This window comes from Homalodisca vitripennis, chromosome 6, assembly GCF_021130785.1.
Source record: "Homalodisca vitripennis isolate AUS2020 chromosome 6, UT_GWSS_2.1, whole genome shotgun sequence".
In the NCBI taxonomy this organism is placed as follows: Eukaryota; Metazoa; Arthropoda; class Insecta; order Hemiptera; family Cicadellidae; genus Homalodisca; species Homalodisca vitripennis.
Genome location: NC_060212.1, coordinates 141,674,948 through 141,698,017, shown reverse-complemented (window position 1 = coordinate 141,698,017; position 23,070 = coordinate 141,674,948). Strand labels below are relative to the sequence as shown.

General features: G+C 32.1%; 1 protein-coding gene and 1 long non-coding RNA gene across 2 annotated transcripts; one reads left to right on the top strand and one right to left on the bottom strand.

The window, feature by feature from the left end:
- The first annotated feature begins 609 nt into the window (after positions 1–609).
- LOC124364954 lies at positions 610–4,704 on the top strand. The gene is made up of 2 exons (XR_006922680.1): positions 610–1,205; positions 3,923–4,704. It is a non-coding gene; the product is annotated as an uncharacterized LOC124364954 (long non-coding RNA).
- Positions 4,705–11,287: 6,583 nt separating this feature from the next.
- Positions 11,288–22,503, bottom strand: LOC124364952 (serine/threonine-protein kinase 25-like). Its single transcript, XM_046820799.1, has 4 exons — positions 22,315–22,503; positions 13,764–13,921; positions 12,287–12,472; positions 11,288–11,456 (listed from the first exon to the last, which is right to left on the bottom strand). The coding sequence occupies exons 1-4, from the start codon at positions 22,457–22,459 to the stop codon at positions 11,313–11,315; spliced, it is 633 nt and encodes a 210-aa protein (XP_046676755.1). The 5' UTR covers positions 22,460–22,503; the 3' UTR covers positions 11,288–11,312.
- Positions 22,504–23,070: the final 567 nt, after the last annotated feature.

The window sequence follows — 23,070 nt, the reverse complement described above, 5'->3', positions numbered from 1 at the left end:
CTTCAGAGCAAGCTGCATAACTGATTTCTTGATGAACAGATAAAAGCACAATTAAAATCAAACAAGTTACATTTGGTTTCAAACTTGCAAGAAAAGTGAATTAAAATTGAACTTTGTTAATAAACTTTGGATAGAATTTTGGGAATTTAGTAATTATATTAATATTTAATTTGAACTGTTTTATTGTGAATTTTTTATTGGAAATTAATTGAAATTTAATAATTGTTTGAGAGAGTTGTATCTGAATTGCAAAGACTTGAAAGTTAGGGTACAACTAGTGGAAAGAGAAGTTTGATTTTTGAATTTTGATTGAACTTAGTTAGAAGTGAACATTTTTATTTTAGTTTATTTCCAAGTGGCATTTGATTTTTATTTGAAAACTTTATTATTTTATTTCAGAAGAGAGCTCTGATTTTTTAGTTTGATATATTTGACTGAAATTTTTATTTCTTGCCAAAGGACCTTTTTAATATGGGGGGGGTGGGGGGGGGGGGGGGTGGGGGGGGGGGGGGGTGGGGGGGGGGGGGGGTGGGGGGGGGGGGGGGTGGGGGGGGGGGGGGGTGGGGGGGGGGGGGTCTTCATCAGCGACCTTTCCCGGCCCTCCAAAAAGGCCTGGTGCCACCGAAACACACCATTTCTTGCTAAAGCAACATCTGGGTAAGCCTGCTTGATCGTATCAAGTTTTCTCTGTCGCAGATTTACTGAGTTTCACACTGAATTTAATTGCGTACCTCTGCTCTAACGAACGCTGCATTTTCGGCTTGTACCACTCACAGAAACACGTCACGCGAAAATCCCTGTCCTGACTCTACAGGTGCTCGTAGACAACTGACTATCCGCTTGTTCCTTAGCTAGAAACGCCCTCTACCGAATCCAATCAGTGCGTGCACGCGTCCTGAAGTACAGTCGCGGCAAAAGAAAATCAATCCTATTACTTTTTGGACAAATCTTGTATCTCAATGTTCATCATTGATTTTATTTTCTGAGATCATACGCTGTTTTACAGTTGCAGAGGAGGCATCAGTACAGTGGGCGTGTTGAGGTGGTCACAAGTCAGACCCGATCGAAGAGCTGAAGAACGCGTTTGAACTCGCTGAGAGAGCAAGTCCTGGCATCAGCGACCAGTTTGTGCGAGAGATGGTGCAGAAGCTACTGCCGGCCACATCCGAGCCACGCCTCAAGACCATTATGGACAGGATCACAAGGTAAACAGCTGACATTCAATACATGCTTAAAGATTATCTATAAATGTTTTTTTCTGCATTTTATTGTTAGTAGATGATACCTTGTCGTAACACCATTGTAAAGATTTGATCTCAATAAATGTTTTGTGAAAGTTAACTGATGTATATGGGACTGAGGGTCTTAGTTGGCAATGGTAAACTGTGGTAAGGGCTAATAAGATGAGTAAAAATTTTGATTATGCATATTCATTATTGCTCATATTTATATCATAGTATGGTTGATTTCAAGTCTCTGTATTAAAACTTGCTTAATTTCGAAAATTATTCGCCTCATGTCTTTTTTCTCATGTAAAATAGCAATTTGTAGAAATTGTTACGATGTCATGTATGAAAATTGTCATGCATGAGGCCTCCTCTACAGCGCTGGCATGCAACAACTCTGTCCATGAAGTCCACTATGAGTGCAAGCATGACAAATTTTTCCAGTTCCCGATTCGCCGACAATCCATTGAATTTCCTACCTCTTTTGTTCACAACTTTATGTGAAAGATATAACTTCAAGTATTGTTCACTGTAAATATCACATGTATGCTGACAATCTTAAAATATACATCAAATTTAAGTCCAAGTACAAACCAATGCAATCAAATCATTAATTTAGACAATTCAAATATAATGGAAATGGTAAAAATTTAGTAATGGTGTTAAATTTAAGTAGTAATAAGACACAAACCAAAAATTAATAGTAATTTACGGCTTACAAAATACAACAAATAGTTGAAAAACATTAAAAATATAAAAATGTAAATTGATAATTTGTGCTGCAGCTGAACCAAAGTACAAGAGTCTTGGGTAAACTAGTCAACACAACATTCACATGGAACACTACTGTCTTGACGTCTACAAGAAAGTTTGCAGGAAAGCACTAGCTTGAAAATACTTCAAAACTTTTTACCAGCCTAGGACCAAACTAATTCTGGAGAAATTGCTAATACTCCCCTTCTTTACTTATAATAGCAACATCTGTCATATTGAAATGGACTGGTATTACTTGTTGAAAGACTGCAAAAGTACTCAAAATTAACCGGTTGACAAACCAAGAGATAAGTAAATAACTCCATACTTTATCCGATCAACAGCTAGCTGATCAGAGATGTATAAAAATTCTTTCTTTGTCTCATCCTGTTATCAAACACAACAACGCCAAAATATTTATCTGACGATTTTGTTTTTTTAGCTCAAAAAGAAGTGCTAGCGGGTGAAGATCGTGGTCCTCATTCCCTGCATATGTCTACTACCATCAGAACTTTTGTGTAAGAATAAACATTTACATTATCCTGCTTGCTGACTTAAAAATTCGCCTGCCTGTATTTCAAATAACCTCAATATCCAGCCAACCCCTGGTTTGTGGCGTGATTAAAACGGTATTTCATGGAGCGAATGACTCGCGGCTGGTGCGCCTAGATCTCGGGCCTTGCTTGGCTGGGTTTTTGGTGAGTAAGCGTTACAATTGTTGTGAGATTAAATGGTTTATTATTAAAAATAGTTTCTGTTTAATTATAATATAGTAATAAAGAGTGAGAAATAGGGTCATGGGGCTTGGTCTTAACTTTGCCTTTTTGGGTTGTATTCTAAATTTGCACAATAACAGAAATGTTACAATTCCTATACGTAGACCAGATAAATTTGGAGTTTAGCAGCCAATGTCTTCCAAAAGCTACCTAGACTATCAATCAATTTAAAATAATTTTTATTGGTTCTTTGTCCCTAATACCAAAAACAATTTGTCACAAAGCACCCCCCCCATATTAGCAGCTTACCTCTGCCTTGGAAAACTGTTAAAAGCAAAGACCATATAAAGGACACAACATTTTGCCACTCTTTTTTGTACTTAAGCATTTCAAATACTAAAAGCATTCAAAGGCTCCTATTTTGGGGTTTTTCCCTTTTTTTCCCTTTTTGTTTTCCCATTTTATCTATGGCGGGACTAATCCATGGTTGTTGGGTACTCTAATTATAGTACATAAAAATGCCATTAATCATATCCAAACACTCAAGATTACACTATTTCATGAGTTACAGTTATTACATTATTTTAAGGACACAAATTCTCTATGATGTTTAAGCATGTAATGCAATAATAATGAATAGTAGATGATGGAACCTTAGATCTAATAACTGGCTTAGAAACCACTGTTGGAGTACCAACATTGGCTCATCGTTGCATTGTGAAGGAAGAAACTGTTGGATGGAAAAGTATTGCAGAACCATTTTATTCATGTTTTCAATGCAGTTGTGGTTCCCGTATCAAAGATTCACAAAAAATAAATCTGTATTCTTTATTGTGAACTCACTGTGGATATGTCTAGGACTTGTTTGTAATGACTAGAAAATCAGGGTTTATGGCCCTACCGTCTAAGTATCTAATGATCTTGTATTTTGATGATCTATTTCAATAGGTTTATTATTCCGTAATCGTCAACATTTTGTATTTGTGGTGGTAGATAGCTTTGTCATAAAGTTAAAATAACATGACACAGAAACAAACCAAATAAATAAATATCACATTTACAAATACTACAAAAAACACCATCACAACGTGAAACTGCATGTATGAGGCTGTGGTGCGGGCAATGAAATGTCACCATGACATATATGATTATTGGAATAATTTGTATATTTATAGAGTTTCTCATGTTGCAGTCGGAAATACACTTATTGTGAAGTAATTGTTCCAGAGATCCATCGTAGGTTGTCCCGCCACTGCCCCGCCTGTCGTGGGTCAGCCCGTAGCCGCGGTCCGCCTGATTGTTGGCCTGGGTTGCTGACTAACAAGCCTTGACACGACTTATCCGAACGTCGTCACTTAAGTGTTTCTTGTTGATGTACAAATGTAAACAAATCCATGAGAGTATAATAAACATTCTAAACATTATTGTTTTATATTTATGTTACATATTTCATGTAAAGTCGTATACAGTACGTGTGCCACCTGTAAACTTGATCTTCTACAGGGTATACAATTGGTTGGCAGTTCATTACAGTACTGGTTTATTTCTTCAAATGATCATTGTTTACAAACCGTTATGGATCGATTATTATTGTTATATTGATCAATATTGTGACTAGTTTTATATTTTTTTTTGCAATAAATCATGTATATTTATGCCATCTCCTAATTTTTACATGTTGTTAGGTTTATTTCTGGTTTGGATTGAATTTATATAGTTGTTATTATATGCAGTAAAATAAATTTTAAATAAAGACCGAATTCTTCACTTTGTGGTCAGATAACTGTAAAGCACTCCGTAAACTTTAGCGTGTACAACAAAGAAAATTTCTATTATTTATTTAAATATTTAGTTTTAAGTTATAAAATTCATGAATATTTTAAATGAATATAAAAAGTAGTGACGAATATTGTTTAAATGGAAAGATAAAAATCTATTTATATAAATGTATTTTGAATGAAATTTTGTTTGTTACTGGTATCAATAGAAATAAATATAATATTGTATAAGGCGAGTTATATTTTTATAGTTTAGACATAATTTTAATATAAGCAGTTATTTTATAAATGCAAACCATAGTGGTTATGTTATAACAATATGTTCAAGATTTTTTAATTTAAAATAATAGTACCATTAATATTTTATATTTTGATTGGAATGAAACAAGAAGTTTAATTTTTTAGCTTTGTCATCTTGTATGATTTTCCAAACTATAAAAAATAAACAGTTTTTGTTTGTTATACTAAAATATATTTTCATGTACTGGTTAAATTTTATTTGATTAAACAATTTATAAACAATATTTAAATTGTTCAAAGAATTTTAAATGTTAAATCTAAACTGTTGTGTTATTGCATGTTTTGTTATTATTGTACCAATTTATATTTTTATTTTACATATTTTTTTTTCTGATTTGGTTTGTTAGCTTTTTTATTTATAGTTCTAATTTTTAACAGATGTGTGAGAAAAGTATAAATTAATAAGTAGCTGGTTGTTTACAAAAAATAAGTTTGCAACACAAATTGATAATGCAGTTAAATGTTCTTGAGCTTAAATTATTGTTTGTATTTCAACTAGAATATAAAAGTGTCTAACGTGAGACAAATTCACACATAAAACTGATATAAGTAATTCTTGAAATTTGTTTGTATAAGGCCTCTATTGCATCCTAAGATTTTGTTATATTTCAAATGCTTGTTTTTTCATGATTGTTTGATTGAATTTAATTGTATTTATCCAGCACTGATCTGTAAGTTTAAGCTATAAATGAGACTTTAGTGAACCTCGATTAAACGTTGATAAAATTTTGAAAGGACTATAACCAGACTGTCAAGTGTTTGGTACAGTATACCTGATAGTTGTAGCCTAGCGATGGTCATGGTAACTCCTAAGATAAGCTATTGCGGCTCTAGGTCCAACCACCTGGTGATATTAGTTAGCTATAGCTCTGTTATACAAGAGGGCAGCGCATTTCCAATTGTTTTCCTCTTATTTCTTAACTCCTGGTGATTTCTCAAGTAGGTTGTATTTATTCGGTGGTGTTTTTGTTGTTAAAAAATGCATGGGTTTTGTGTATAATTGGAATTTAAGCATTTTCTTAACTTTTTTTTAACATAATTACTGGTGTAAATGTTGTGATTTATTATTAAAAATTTAGTTTAACGTTGTGTTTCCGACTTAGTTATATTCAGTACTCCCTAACCTGTATGACGTGAGGTGAGACTGTAGTGTTGGTTGTTGGTCCCTCGGACAATTGATCTGCGCTGTTCTCCAACGCTGTTTATGACATTGTTATTGATTACTGTTATTTGTCGGTTAGTTGTTATGTTTGTCTTGGCCCGAGATGTACTTACCTGACTCCGTAACTTATACATACTGTAGAAACCAGGCCTATAAGCTTGTATATATATGTTATATGTATTGTTAGGACTTATGTGTCCCTAAGTTTCGGTCTGAAAACAAAAGCGTATTTTTTTAGAAGTGTACATACTGTAAGAGATGAGATGGTACTATATATTTTTGGTTTTGGTCATTGTAGGGTGGACATGTTGTGTTGCCAGTATTATGGGCTCAAGTGCCAAGCTGGAGAGAGCCGAGCGAACGACACTCCAACGTTCTTTAACTTCTCAATTTGTATTGTATTGTCTTCATAAAACATCAATATATCAAGTTTCTAATAAAAAAGTTATTTTTTTAACAAGTACTGTGATGTGTTTTATTTTAAAAATTAGTAATTTTTTGGTTGAAAAATGGATGGCAGGAATATTAGCATTTAAACCCAGGAACTGGCCATCATTTTTCCCAAAAAGTGCAAGGCAACTTTTTTGGTGATTTTTTAAGGTTTTTGTGTTTTAAAATCACTGCTTCGTCTATTTTTTTTTAAGATAACAACCATTTTAAAAAGCAATCAATGTCTTTAGGAAAAAGAGAGAAAAGAAAACAACCAAATAAATACAAAAAAAAACAATATATAAAACTTCAGGAAATCATTTCAATGTATATTATATATATAATATACTTGAAAAACATAAAAATAAATAGAAAAGAAAAAATGTTTATCTCAAATGATATAGCACCCTCTCAGGTAATGTGAAAACTTGTTTAGAATAATTCAAAAATAAACAAAAGTTTAGCTTAATATATCTGAAATACAAATTACAAAAAAATATTAAGGTACAAGAAGTTTATTGGTACTTTCGAATAATATATCAATTGAAGAAAAAAACTACAAAATCTGAAAAAAAGATTGGTATAGCACTATTAATGAATACCAATGTGTCATTTTGGAATCTATTGGATGAACAAATATTTTTTTTCTAAGGGAGATAAATATATGATAGAAGAGAAAAATATGATATTTATAGGAGTTTTACATTGTATAGAGAATTTTTTATATGGCAACTTACCTTTTTGTTTTATATTTTTACAAAAGACAAAATTGAGAAATAAGAAGCCATACATTATATAGCTAACCAATTTTCTTTTCATCCAGAAATTATTTATATAGATAGTACATTTATTGAAGTTTACAAAACTGTACAACAATGTATTTTTATCTCTATTATTTTTTGTTAAAAAAAATAAAACAAGCGATGGTCATAGAAATAAAACGCTAATACCTTCAGAAAAAGTAATAAAAATACTGTCTAAAATACATGAATATGCTTTATAAATAAATATATGTAGAAGAAAAAATATGATATTTATAGAAGTTTACATTGTATAAGATATTTTTATATGGCAACAAACTTTTTTATTTTTACAAAAGTCAAAATTGTGAAATAAATGCCTAACATTTTTAGCTAACAATTTTCTTTTCATCCAAAAATATTGATATAGATAGTAAATTTATTGAAGTTTACAAAAATGTACAACAATGTATTTTTATCTCTATTATTTTTTGTTAAAAAAATAAAACAAGCGATGGTCATAGAAATAAAACGCTAATACCTTCAGAAAAAGTAATAAAAATACTGTCTAAAATACATGAATATGCTTTTATAATAAATACATTATGTTTAAATTAACACTCATTATGAAATAACTATAAATTGTCTACAAAATAATAAAACACTGAACCTGAAGCGTATAACTAAAACTTAACCTAACCTTTACATTTTTCACTTCACTAAAAAAAAACACTAAACAAACTTATAAAAATAATATTTATACACACTAAATAACGAAAAGTCTAAAATATCCAAATAAATAGCAAGCAATACACTAATACCGGCAAATGGCGTAATAACAACAGAGAAATCAACATGGCAACCAAGCGATGCGTTGTTCTTATCTACTGGCTGAGTCGGTGGATTGTGCAACAGAACAAAAATAATAATACTAGTTCATAGTCTTCGTTGACGATACTGTTGCTTAGAGCAATTCGTCTTCTTTGTTTTGATATGATTTTCACTATTTCCAGACAACGATAACGTAAAAAAAATAATAAAATGTAATGAAGCTATTTTCGACGCATTAGGCATTTTGGAATTTTACAAAACACGAGCTTTTCAAACGCTTATTTTATAAACATTTATTTTCCTACTGGCTATTGAAAAGATGTTTCTGAAAGCCAAGAATACACTGTTTTCAATGACGACACGTACGATCGTGTAGAACGTAAACTCACGATAGGGAATTTTGACAAACATGCGGTAATTTTAGCGTGTTCGGAAATTACGCAAACGAATGGCAATCGGAAATGTGAACATCCAAGTTTAGAATTTTATTAATGAAAGATTTAACGTAACTTTAGAATGTTTTTAATATGAAACCTTGGATCTTTATCTTTAGATTTACGTATGTTTTACTTCAAACAAAGTAAAAATAGGCTTGCTGTGAGAGATCATATTACGACATAGTTAATGCGTCGAAAATAGCTTAGTGCCATTTTTGAAACTGTAGTTAATGCGTCGATAATCGCTTAAAAGCCAGTTGCAGGGTTAAGTGAGTGCCAAGTTATTTCAGATCTGAGTTCTCTGCTGGTTAAGTTTTTTAATCCAATTGTTTTTCAAGCACAGTCTAATTCAAAAACAATCATATAACAGTAAAATATAACAAACATTATAGTCTTGAATTTGGGGGGGGGGGGGTGGGGGGGGGGGGGGGTGGGGGGGGGGGGGGGTGGGGGGGGGGGGGGGTGGGGGGGGGGGGGGGTGGGGGGGGGGGGGGGTGGGGGGTATCAATTAGGGGGAAACTATTCTCAACCTCACAATTGTGGTTCACTTAGGAAGCTATTTACACCATAAGCAATAGTGGCGACTGTTACCGAAAGGCGTTATTATCGGGTCGCTCCTGACGCCTGTCACTTCCTTTGTAGTGGTTTGAGGATTAGAGGGGATTCCTGAATGGTCTTGGGTGGGTGGACCCGTGCCGTTTCTGGACCTTCTTGACGTGGTTCTCCTCCGGGGACAATGGGCTTGACTCCATGGCTGGACCCTTCACGGTCATGATACCACGATGGCTCTTCGAGATCACTGTCTGGCTTGCCCCATCTCTCCTCACTGGGAAACATAGTTTTGCTATAGTTTGACATTTGCTATTATAACAATTATTTAAAAAGAAAGAGCACCTTTGGTAAATAAATGGAAGGGACACAGATTTTTTGTACAATTTAATATTGGACAAATTAAATTTGCGGAAATAGGAAAATACTTATTGTTGGTTGGTTTTATATTGTTTATATTGTTTGTTGACGATTTGAAAAATGTTGTTAACAAGTTTACTACGAGTGGAGGCATTATAATTTTTTAGTTAGATATTGAATCTTAAATTAGAATTTTCTGTTGAGTGCGAGTACTCAAGAAAGTTGTATGAAAGTGTGTGGCACGAGGTCAATCCAATCGACCACCACACTTTGGAAAGGAAGCTGAGCTGGTAATACACACCAAGACCTGAGAATGCAAATCGGAGACCTTTGAAAATGGGAGGAGCAGAAACATGCGATATTTATTGGCCTGGTATCGACAGTGCGTGGCTGCTAGCTGCGAATGCCTAGTGCCATCTGGCCTCAGGGTGAGATCTTAAGCTAGACAAGTAGTTTGTAACAACGAATGCTCACTGCGAGCACGTGAACCACCCGCATTCGTAGTGAAGAGGAGTCGGGACAATGTTTTTTTTCCTAGAAATGCGCAATTGGCTGCCACTGATTTTATTGTTGATGGCGACGTATTAGCAGGAAAAAAACAACCAGAAAAAAGCAACGTTAAACCGTGGGTGGGTAAAAAAAATTTAGCGAAATCGGTTATAATTGACTGCGATATTTAGCGCCACAAGTCTTCTCTCTTGTTTTTATTATATTATTCAGGGTGTTTCGAATCCCACAGTAAACGTTTTGTTTCCATAACACTTCACTAATTGTCTGGTCATTTCATGATTATATATGATGACAGTTTAGTTGTAGAGGTTTGTTGGTTTGCAAGTGCAGAATTGTAGTCTTGAGGCAGACAGCGCAGGTATCCACTTGACGCACTAAATCGGAGCGAAGGCACCTTTGAGCACGGCTCTAAATCCGACAAGCACACGGCTCGCCTTACATTGTGAGACACGAACGCCTTATAGCGAGTGAACCCCGGTATCCACAGTCCGTGGCAAAGCCGAGCATTCGCCAAGAGGCATGTGCAGAGCGAGCAGGCCTCGCACTTGTCGATACCGGCCTTTAATTTCTACCTGACCAGGTGATTCAACCCAGCCATGGAACTAACTTTCAAGGCATAAATGCTGTTCAACAATGGACTAATCTGAAAGGTCAAGCATGATCGCTAATTGAAAAGCAAAGCATGACGATGCAACTATTATGCTTTATTTTTCCTTTTTGCAAACAGTGGGAAAAATTAAACAAGGGATAACTACCAGAGATTATCATGTGCAATACTCTTTGCCGGGACACTATTGTTCCCATGAATGCCATAAAAATAGAAATCTTTATTAAATTCCTTTACTTTATTCTACTTATATGTTACCAATGCTTGATTACGAGTAATGGAAAATAAGACCATGACATAAATATTACATAAAAATTACATATATCATAAGCTTCAAATTATTTTAATTTATTTGGATAACTACTTTCATAAAGCAAGTGGGTTACAATTAACTTTTTTATAGACATGCAGTGATTTTTTTTTTAACTATTCCTAAGGAAAAGTTTTGGTGACGTAGGATGATTACTGCAATGCAATAGTGTAATGAAATCTTGTCTTCAACTTTTAACATTGACTTTCTACTCTATTATTTTTTTTACAAAATATATAAAAGTCACATTTTGAAATCTTTTAACGACTGTACTCAGTTTGTTTACAAATTTATTTATTCCGCTTATTTTATTGTTGCCATCATGGTTACCCAGTAGGCCAATGTAAAAATATTCGCTAACGCTCAGCCATCTTATGGAGTGACATGTACCATAATCGGACTCAGTATTGCCTGTGTAGTAGAAATTAAGCTTGAAACTTTGCCAGCCACTCGACTGAAAGGCTTCACTAACACTCAGCCAACAAATGAGACAATATTAAATTAAGTGGATGTATAACCAGTAAACCATGTAGAATAATAACTAGCTTAATGAAACCATTTTTGTTACTTATCTCGCAAAATACAACAGTATTGTACTCACGAGTCAGAGTTCTCGGATTTCCGTCTCACTCTCCTCACTCCGCTGGGACTTCCACTTCTTGTACCTGTCTATAAGGTCGATTAGATACGAGTTCTTCTTTGCTTTCCTAATGAATGGGAACTTGAGCAATTCTTTAGCTGTCGGCCTCTGAAAATTAAATAGACTCAAACACCTCAAAACATTAAGTTAGTTGAAAATATTGCATTGTTTGTCTCATAACAAACTTGTTTCATAGATTCATAACATCTCAAGAAAACGCGTTTTAAAACATATTTCAGTAATTATGTGTAAACAAAAACTAATTCACTGAAGTGATACATCCTAAATTCAGCACATTGTGAACATAATTATTATTTTTTATCTAAAAAAAAAAAACTGAGATGCTTGGAAAACAATTTGGTGATGTTCCATATTTAGTAAGGAGTACTTAATTTTAATTGCTATTTTAAAACATTTTGTTACACCGTATAAATATGGTTGAAGATGGTTAACTTTGTTTTCCGCCAAAAGTTTTAGTGCAAATTAATGTATCACAAAACCTACATTTACATAAGAAAATTCTTCAAAAAGAACCCCTAAACCCAAACTGGGACCTTTTTGGGGGGATTTTACAAAGTTGAAAATAATTTCATTGAATTCTGTGAGGACGAATTAGGAGAAAACTAGAATAAAAAATGTTAAACTTAGTTTTTGCAACAGCTGTACATACCACCACATGGGTGGTTAGCCTCACACTTATAGCAGTATAGCAGTTTTTAAACACAAAATTAGACTGTAAAGATGCTGAGAATAAACATAGTCTCTCAGTTAACTAACATGTTTTGTTGGTTTAATATCACTCCTATATTTATTTCTTTGCAACTCTTATATCTATTTATAAGCCCAATTACAAGACAGGCATTAACAATACTTTATTTAGGGTAAACCACTTCCAAAAACAATGGATGCAATTTGAAGTACTCAGTATCAGAACTTACATTCTCGGGGTCCTTGTTCAGACATGCCTCCACAAACTCCTTGAACTGCTTGGTGTAGTTGCCGGTGAGCTGGGGGGGATTATTCTTGGGGATGAGGAACAAGACCCTCATGGGGTGCAGCTCCGAGTTGGGGGGTTCTCCCTTGGCCAGTTCTATGGCTGTGATACCCAGTGACCAAATGTCAGCCTGTAACATCAAAAAATTGTCAACTCTACTTGCAAATTACAAGCTACACGGGGTTACTCTTAGAAATGAGGAACAAGACCCCTCATGGGGTGCAGCGCTCTGAGTTGGGGTCTCTCCCTTGGCATAATAGTATTTATTATGCTATTAAATAGGAGATGGTATTCTTTTGTAGCTTTTAAACATATATGACTTCTGTTAAGATATATACTAACAATTTCAAATTAAATTCCAAATGTATAATACATAATAGTGATTAAAAGATTCTATTTTGGGTATTTGAAGAATTACATAAATATCCTGGTGGAAGTACTAATTGTTCATTGAGCATCCTCTTCCTCAGGTACCAGGTGAAAAAGTCTAGATTTGGTGAATACTAAAGAATTATATAAACCAAAGTGGAGAAAATTCTTTACAAAGCTGGAGAGTCATCCAGAAGCCTCAAAAGTAAAATATCTCCAACAATACGAACATATTAAACCAATATGGGTGACAGTAATGAAAGAACCAACTGCTGTTGGAGACCCACTTCTGGGAGCGACTATACAGTAAATGGGGAGGAAAAATATAAGTGACTCACCCGCTGCTTGGCAACATAAATTTCTAAGACAATTAAGCTTCCTAGTGGAGATATGCTTATTTCCTGCATTACAACAAAAAAGAGGAAATTTAGTTTCAACCATCAATTGCGACTTTTAAAGTTTTGAATGAAGAGAGATGGTTAATATGCTGAATATATGATATAATACAGAGAATCAAGAAAGGCACTGGTTTACTTTTATTAGTTTGAAGATTATTTAGATCACATAACAAGTATATACAGTGCTTGATATGTAGAAGTAGAAGTGAAGGGACTGAAAAGTAGAAGTGGAACCTCCAAGGAGTTTGGGGTTCTCTCCAGAAATTTTTGAAAAAAATTAGGTCTTTTAAACAGTGTTTTTTTTTTTTAAATTTCTGAAGAGAAGGGGTTTTTTTTTTGTTTAGTGGGCAAACCACTTACTTATTTCTTCAAAGAGGGATATCAGACTGTATTTGCATGCGATTTGTCTCAAATCAAGCACTATATATATACAGCAATCAGTAGCAATAATTATTATTTAAATATTAATTCTCTAAAATCAAATTGTATTGAATTGAATCATATAAAATTAGTTCATAATTTGGTCTAAATCATTACGAATATAAAACACTTACTGAAGAAAACCTGAAACTGCTCAGAAAAAGCATTTAACTACTGATATGTTACTTGTCAACCCAACATCACCAAGGGCTCAGGGAAGATTAACAGGCTCACCTTCGAGTCGTAAGCCGATTGTTTAATGACCTCAGGGGCCATCCAGAAAGGGGTGCCAACGAAGGTGTTCCGCTTGCTGGTGGTGTTGGTCAGCTGTCCCGCTACTCCAAAGTCCGCTAGCTTCACATCACCCATCTCACTCAGCAACACATTCGCCGCTATAAAACGTGATATCAAGTTTATAAAAATATGCGAGATCAACTGAAGGATTAGAGTCTACCACCACCACACATCTAGATAAAAAAGTAGTAGCTTAAGCACAAACAAAAATTGTATGTTGTAATTTTATTCAAAATTGAATGTGTAACCCCCAGAAAGTGACAATCTTTAATTTCTAGAAAATATTTTTAAGATTTTCAAAACTTATATAATTATATATATATAATACCAAACTATATAAGATTAACATACTCCTTGGCTACACTATAAAATGCCCAATAACACTAAATGAAAGCTTGTTTTCTTGTAAAAACCATAAATTCTAAGTAATTTCTTAGTACTAAAACTACCACTTCATATTCTCAAAATCATTTGAGGGTAACACATGCTGAGGTTTCCCTAAACATTTACAATTGGTATTGCATGTATAATTAATATAGTATAACAAATAAGATCATCCATCCAAAACTAAAGAAAAAGATTGGACCCCAACCATGTTCTTGAAGAGAAAATCTGACCCACCAGAACTCACAACACAAGAAGTGCTGGTGTTGTTTTTGGTGGGTTGTTCAAATGCATTTTCAAGTTCTTTGATTGGCAACACACAAAATCAAACTATGACAATATATCCTCTTCCACTACTAGTTAATTAATTAGAATACTAAAATTCAGATGTGATATATAACATTGTGACTGACTTTTAGATTTATTACATTAAGTTAAGTACATTTTTAAGATCTAGTTGCATCAAAATGACCTTGTTTCTTACAAATGATAAAACTTAAAAATTTTAAACACTTAATAATTTCTATGTAAAATTATAGATGTTTCATTTATAAAAATGACTAATACATATCCAAATGAGTTTTTGTTATTCTCTGTAAATTCAGCACTGAAAATATGAAATACAAAATAATCTGATATTTTATTTATAAACCAGCAGTTTACCCGCGGCTTTGCATGCAATTTGATGTTGTAAAACAAGAAAACCATGGGCATTTCTTTTTAAATCACATTCCTGAGATAAGTCACAGTCACTCAAAGATAATCCAAAATTACATTCCTGAGATAAGTCCCAGTCACTCAAAGATAATCCAAAATTACATTCCTGAGATAAATCACAGTCACTCAAAGATATTTAAATGTCTAGAGCCATTTTAGATTTAAGTTTAAAAAACAGTGTTTTGGGACCCTGAAGTCGAAGAGTGAAACAGTTTTTATAAGTACCCATGAAATAAGTCTCAATTTCTCTATAACATACTATATTTGATTGAACGTATCTACGATTTCAGTAAAAAAAAAGGCCTAAACTATTTTAGCGGGTCTATGTGGTTTAGAAACAGAAGTAAGCATGTGTTTTAGATAACTAATAAATATATTGAAAAAACGTTTGGATGCTAATCATTATATCTTTGAAAAATACATCACACATAAGTTTCAAACCAAAAATGAGAGTGTAAATATGTTTCGAGGTGTGCAAAAATATTCTTCTTTTGGGGTGCTAACATCAAGATGACCACCAATACAACAGGGCTTCTTAAGCAGATAAGACCAGCTGTATTGAAAACAACCTAGAGTTATACTCCATAAGAACAGTGTTTAAACCTGAAATAATGTTATGCCCTTATTTTTGGCCATAGAGCTATAGGAGATGTCTCATTTCATCTATCTTCATCCAAATCTTTTTAACTTTTCTTGTAATGTTTATATTTTTTATGAATTTAAACAATAAAGATAAGAAAGTTTAACATTCTGGATAGACCAACCAAACTATAAAAAAAAACTAAAAGGCGTTTGAATGTGTAATAACTATATCGTGAAAATGAGACATCTCTCATCATTCAACTATCAAAACTAAAGACATTACAAAAGTCTTAAGAGGTTTAACATTGTTTTTATGAGGTTTAAAGCAAGCTGAGGACTCTTAAAATCAACAATAACCAAACGCTTAACATTAGCTTTTTGTGGTGTACCAGTGTTAATTTTCATAAGCAGTACCAGTACTAGAGTTACTCTTTCCTTGTTTTATGCTATAACTGGTTTATGATTGTTTTTATTACTATGGACACCAATTACAAGGGAACAGTTATCTAGAATCCTGATATTACAGCTAATTAAAACCACAAAAACTACTTTACATCACCAATGCCATATTTAAACAAACAGTACACATGGACCACTCCACTCGAAAAAGATAATAAATCTGTGATGAGGCCTGCCTAAATGAACTAGCAGCTTGGAAACTTACTAATCTAATATACATGTGAAATGAAAAATATTTTTATTGTAGAGGCAAAGTTAGGATTTCAAAGTCCTCTCTTCCACCTAACCTCTAAGGTGAGTGAGGAGAGAGAGGATAATTATTATAACCAGGATTTATTTGATGTAACATTACAAACTGATGACGATATGTGAAAGACACACACTCCCCATTCACCTGCAAACCAATGAGGGCGGCCAATCATAGAGAATAGCTGCTTGTGGACACTTAACGCACTCTCAGCTCATGAAAGGACAGACATTAGTCCAAAACTCTTAGCAAATGCCTTACTCTTTATTCATACCTACAATATTTTATATTTGAATAAGAGTATTGACAGAAAATCAACATCTTTTATATTAAATAAGTTAAATTTTTAATACAAAATATAAAATTATATGAAGTTTTGGTACTTATTTATGCATTATATCAACCACACTTAGGTACTTTGTTCTAAGTAGATGTAGGATTTGTAAAAAGTTATGGTTAGGTAATTTTTGCTTGTTTATAAAAAAAAACATTAATGAAAGATAATATAGTTATGATTGTAAAAAATATAGTTTATTACAATATTGTTGATAAACATAATTAGGTGGTATTATAATATTTCTTCTTCTCTATCAAATTGTTTTTCCCCAGACCTTCTAGACTTGGGTATTATTTATGGTTATGTTTGTTAAAATGTATTTAAATTTTAAAACATAACCATGATTCCATTGATTTTATAAATAAAGAAAACTATAATATAGATATTAATTTAATATCTACATAGAAGCAACACTGCTACCAGTGCTATGCGACATGGTTGTTTTGTAGGAGTCCATCCACTGGGCATAATTTGTAAGTTGTGTCATTAAACATGTTATTGTTCAATATATGTTTCTTTAACTTTTCCTACTGACAACTTAAAATTTCACATATTATTACACTGTAAAAACACATTAACAAAATGTGGTCAGTATGATGCATAAGTTTTAAAATTTTGGAATATACCTCTAAACAATAGATAGTTTTGCTAATACTGTTCTAAAATATGTTTAAATAAAAACTGAACCTATTCCAGTTTCATTCTTTTTTACTAAGTTAATACAAATTTAACTGAAGTATACACAGATTTATTTTTTAAAAGATTTTTAGTAGCAGATACAGCAAATAAAACATTTTAGTTATCAAACGGTCATAATAAAAACATTGGTATATTCAGACACTGCACTGAAGAGCATATGTTTCAAGTCTTCTACAAAATTAATGAAATGAAAAAGATTTTATCCTAATTTGGAGGTTAAAAAAACACCTGTTTGTGTCCATTTCTTGTTATATTTTCTATTTTGTGCTTTAATGGGCTACTTAAACTTAAACAAAACCACAATACTACTTATAAAATCTTCAAATCCACAAATTTAGCTCCTTTTCCTTTTCCACCAACATTTTATATTGTAAATGGTAGGCAAACAATCAAAGTTTGTAAGACGTAGTGATGTTTGTTTGTTTGTTTGCCTCATTAGACAGTGCCAACAGAAAGCAAACATCTAGAGCCTGTCAACATTTACCTGCACAGCAATGACAACGACAACAAACACAACTCCATTATGTCCCACCATCATTAGTCTATATGTATAGATATAATGATTTTGTTATCATCATTAGTGCTGTGTTATGGCAGATATGTTCAGCTTTGACACGGGGATTAGTTGCTGAGACAGAGTATCAGAGTTGTTGGGGATTAGTTGCTGAGACAGAGTATCAGAATTGTTTAGGATGTGTCGGCATTGATCATTGTGCAAAGCATGTCTAAATACACACTAGAACATTTCATTCTCCTTCAAGACACCTATTTGCTTTCTTCTAAGCAACAATAACGATTAATACATTTTAACTAAATTGTGTTTACAATTTCAATATGGTCAATATTTAGGTATTAAAGTGATCAACCGAAACTTCTCAAAATACGTATTATATAAAGCAATTAATAATTAATTAACTCTTTCATCAATGTTTAGAGTAAGTTGTATTTTATAAACAAAAACAAAAGTTTTTGCATTTGCTGATTAATTTTTTTGTAACATTCTTATTCATGTGCAACAATTGTACTGCGTTAAATTATTACAAATTTTACATTTTTTTACACAGATTATATGTAATCATAGGAAACTTAAACTAATTAAGTAATCTCACGACTATCAAACATTAGAGTGTTAATAAGCCTTACACAGAGTTAAGTACAGCAATTTCCATTTAAAAAGATATTACTCACCTAACACAACCACAACAACAAGCATTTCTTTGAAATTTGTTTTCAACGATGGAAGGATTGTAAAGGAAACAGGATTTTTCCTGATATTTGCCACATTGTTTAGTGATATTATTTTACAGTTGATAATGATTTTTGTATCACTGAACAATGGCAAATGTCTAGAAAAATAAGCATTTATTCACCAATACTTAATTCACAAATCATAATACAAAAATAAGATCTGTCAAAAAATATCCAAACATAAGATTAAAGGTTTTACAAAATAAAACATCAATATAACTAACGTATTACGTAATGTAACTAACGTAAATTTTCTACTTCAGACCGCTTCAAATCATTCCTAATCACAATATATCTTGCTTGATTAAGAATTTAATTGTGTAAGCAATGTTTCAACATGGTGTAAGCAATGTTTCAACATGGTGTGAACCGGAAAATTTAGATTGTAATTATTTCACCAACCACTTAAGCGTAGTAACTAAACATTACTACTGTTACAAAAAAGTCAACAATTTATAGTACAAAACATAAATGATGACAAATTTGTATTGAGATTTTAATTTTTCACATACTTGCATACATGGATGGGAGACATAATCGTGTTTAATCAATTTGCATGCATTAATAATGTCAAGATTTGGCCACAGTAAGGCTGAAAAATATATTTGAATCACTCTGTATCTATGTATTTAGAAATTATACCATGATAGGAGTTCCAGAACCATTCTGTAATAGTAAGTGATAGGTTTGTTGGGTTTAACCTATAATTAATATTTAGTTCCCTAGAGTGTATGTATGTTATAAAAAAAATGCAAGCAACTCAAAAAACTATCAACACGCCTTTACTTTGTACAGTGTCAATTTTATTCATAAAAATAAATGCACTGTTAAAATATTTTAAAACAAGAGATGATAAGCGCTTATTTCTTATTTTATGTTAAAAGCCATACAAAGCTGAATGTAAAGTTGCCGAAGGGAAACTGAAAAACATATTTCACAGACTTCTTTGAAGTTTCAAACAAAGTTGGCTAATTCTCAAAAAGGCGAGAAAAGTTTCATTTGCTGTGGAAAGAATAACCACTTCAGACACACAAGTTGACAAAGTAATAAAGGGAAAAAACATCTCATGCAGACGAAAAAGGAAAACCTTTTCGGTTAAACTAATTAGACCTTTCCTTAATGAACAATATCCACTAGAAATTCACTTCAAGCACTTTCTACAACAAATGACGTTCATAGAGATCAGAGTTTTTCAACTTAATTTTAGGACGTATTGTACAGTAAATAATATTAAATAGCTTCCCTTTATAATGCCCTAAAAGCGATCCCTTTGACAATAAAGTCCATTACATTAAATGAAATAAAACCTTTCAGTCGCAGTGGCAATAGAAAGAAATATTTTTTAATTTGAAGTCTGTGTGCGTGTAAATGTTTTAATTTAACTAGCAACTTTACTATCAAATAATATTGAATTAGATTAAATAAAAAAAGAAGTACTTACAATGTTTAATCATTTACTATACTTTAGGACTAAAAATGAAATCTTTCTCCCTAATAACAATTTAAAATTAATTAAAACTATTAAGTATACTTACATTTTATGAATTTAAATTTACTTTTGGTTTTTAGTATATAACTAAACATTTTCGCTTACACAAGTAAATAACTGAATAATCAATTTTAATGCAGATTTTTTAGTGTACACCAATGATTATTCAAGAATTAATTTAATAAATTTTGTCTGCATTAATATTTACTTCAACAGAAGTTGTTTTGTAAATGTTTAAAACTGAACGACTTCAATGTTTTGAATTAAAGTTACTGTTTAGAACTGATGACACTTTGTTTACTGATTATTTTTGTTTACTGATGTACGTACAAGAGATTGTAGCTCAAGGCTGATTAATACTTTGATTACCAAGTGGCACATATAATCATGTGTTACAACAGTAGCTACTGTAAGCTGTGATAGTGAATGCCTTCTGTATACAATAGTTAACAGTGGCCTATTACAATAGCCTGTTACTAAAGTTGTGGTAGCGAACATGTAACTAATAACATATTTGCAGAATTTACGTCGTAGTTGTAGTTGCAGAATAATAGTAGTAGTAATAAACATTAAAAAGTGTACATATTTTATCTGATTCAGAGTATGATGAACACAACCATTAGTTATTTATAAACAATAAAAATCACTGCCTTCTTGGCATTCTGGTAAAAAAAAACTGTTTGCCTACAGAATGGGCTGAGATTGCAATCAAGTGGCAGGGAGAAGCCACATTGTTACTGGGCTAAAATTGATTCTCAGCGAAATCTACGCTACAATATTATGTCAGAAGATTGCTCTAGGCCCACAGCTTGTTTATTTAAAAGCCATCTCAATTTCACAGTCAAAAGTGATTAAAGTCTTCTCCACAGTAAAATTAATATGTATATATAACTGTATATATATATACAACTTTCAAAGTAACTGGAAGTATTTATAGTAGCAATAATACTACTAAAAACTTGTACGTTTATTCAAATTAAGTGGAAGCCCAATATCTACAAATGCAGAGAATAAAATTTATCGCCATCTAAACTAAGGTTTTCACTTTCATAAAGGTTAGAAAATTAAATCTCCTATCTCATTTTTCCAGCTTTCTTTTCTTGAATTACAATTAAAGAAGGAACATTTGAACTTCATTACGTTTTGTGGGTCCTTTCTTACCTTATTGTATCAGTTCATTACTCAAATGGACTAGTCTTAGCAATAGTAAAAAATTAAACAATTGCAATAACTTTAACTTAATGAATGAAAACAAAAAAACATTATTACTACATATGCTAGAATAACTTGAATTTACTTTAGACTAATAGCAACACTTATTTTAGAACCTCATAAAAGTTAACACTTTCTAGAAGTTTTATCTTATTTACAGTTACGGTACTAAAATGGTAATTTACTTAGGAAATAACTCTGTTTCTGATAACGCACCAAAAACATTTTCTAGGTGTTGAACAAATGGATTTTTAAAACTACTCTGTACAATATACCTCATCAATCATGTACATATTAGATATTACAAAACTCAATATGGTAAAACGTTATCATATAAAAGTTATAATATATGACACAAACTAAAACTAAAGTTACAAAATTTATATTCAAAGCTGTACTTGGCTTAACAAAAGACATTTTTTATTACATAATGTCCCAAGATAAATACATATATACAATATATATATATATATATACAATATATAAATATATATATATATATATGTTATTTAAAATCTTTCAAGCCTTCTAAATTACAGATCTGCATTACTCATTCATTCATTCATTCATTTTTCATTTATTTATCTCATTTACATATAATACAAACATATGATAATAATATACACGAGAAGGTACCCACATGGGCAAAAGCCTGTGTGTGAGAACCGAGTCCATCTTCACTCGAGTTTGCAATCACAATAATACTAATATATAATGTAAATATTAGAACAAAATTAAAATTGTATGATTTAAAGATAACTAAAAATAACTAATAGTAAACATACTCTGTTTGGATGCATATTAACTAAATTCAAGCAGTGTAAAAAGTAATAATTTAATCAGTTATGATAATGGAATGACATGACAAAGATGCAACAAATTCTAGTATATGAAGTTTTATGGCTATAAGAAGTAAGACAACATACGGGATATGCTTAAAGAGTGCCCAAGAAACATTATTTTAAAAGCTATAAAAAAGGAAAAGAATAGAAAAATAAAAAGATAAACAGAAACGAATCATTTTTATTACTAATAAATCTTTATTTAACTTTGCATTTACTAATAAATCTTTATTTAACTAGTTTCAAAAGATTTAAACTATTTTTAAAAAACTTACCTTTGATATCACGATGGAGTTTACGCTCACTGTGAAGATAGTCCAACCCCTTCAGCACTTCTCGAAGGATAATGGCGATATGCATCTCCTCGAAACTGCCAGCCTTCATTAGGTCCAGGGCAGAGCCCCCTCCCAGGTACTCCATGATGATCCATAACTTGGTGCCCTACAATACCATAACATCAGTTAAACTATTCATCCTAACCTCTACAGTACTCTTCAAGAGTTTTTGTTACTAAAAAAAGCAAACATGAAGCATGTTTTTAAGGTACACACAATTTCCAAAATTGTTTATTTCAAAGGACAAAGGACAAATAATCTTTATAACACCACACAGTTTATTTTGGGGTAATAACAAGTACTGGAAAATTAACAAATTTTGTTAGTTAAATCAAATGTCATCCAGATAATCATTAAAGGAGATGATTTAGATGAACATTACTTTGTCCTGTCTCATTTAACTTAATTATAATAGGTTTGAAGTTTTAAATATTAATTCCCTTTGTATACATAAATTATCATTACAATAGGGCTGAGGTAAATCCCTGTAATTAAACAATTCTAACAGAGAGCAGAGGAGGCTAGTGCTAAGAGGGCTTACACGACCAACAACACAAATCAATGGCAATGAAAGGAACACTCTGAAGGGATATTTGGCTATAATAAGAGGTTTGATCTGCACAAACAATCGTTTTAAATCCAAATTATCTTACATCCTAAGCTTGGTTTCATGATTATTTGTTCCACATATGACAA

Excerpts from the sequence above, each read along its gene's own strand:
- LOC124364952 (XM_046820799.1), bottom strand. The coding sequence starts at position 22,459 with ATGGAGTACCTGGGAGGGGGCTCTGCCCTGGACCTAATGAAGGCTGGC. Across the intron at positions 13,922-22,314 it reads ACTCCATCGTGATATCAAAG|CGGCGAATGTGTTGCTGAGT; the intron begins GTAAGTTTTTTA and ends CACGTTTTATAG. Across the intron at positions 12,473-13,763 it reads AATCGGCTTACGACTCGAAG|GCTGACATTTGGTCACTGGG; the intron begins GTGAGCCTGTTA and ends TTGATGTTACAG.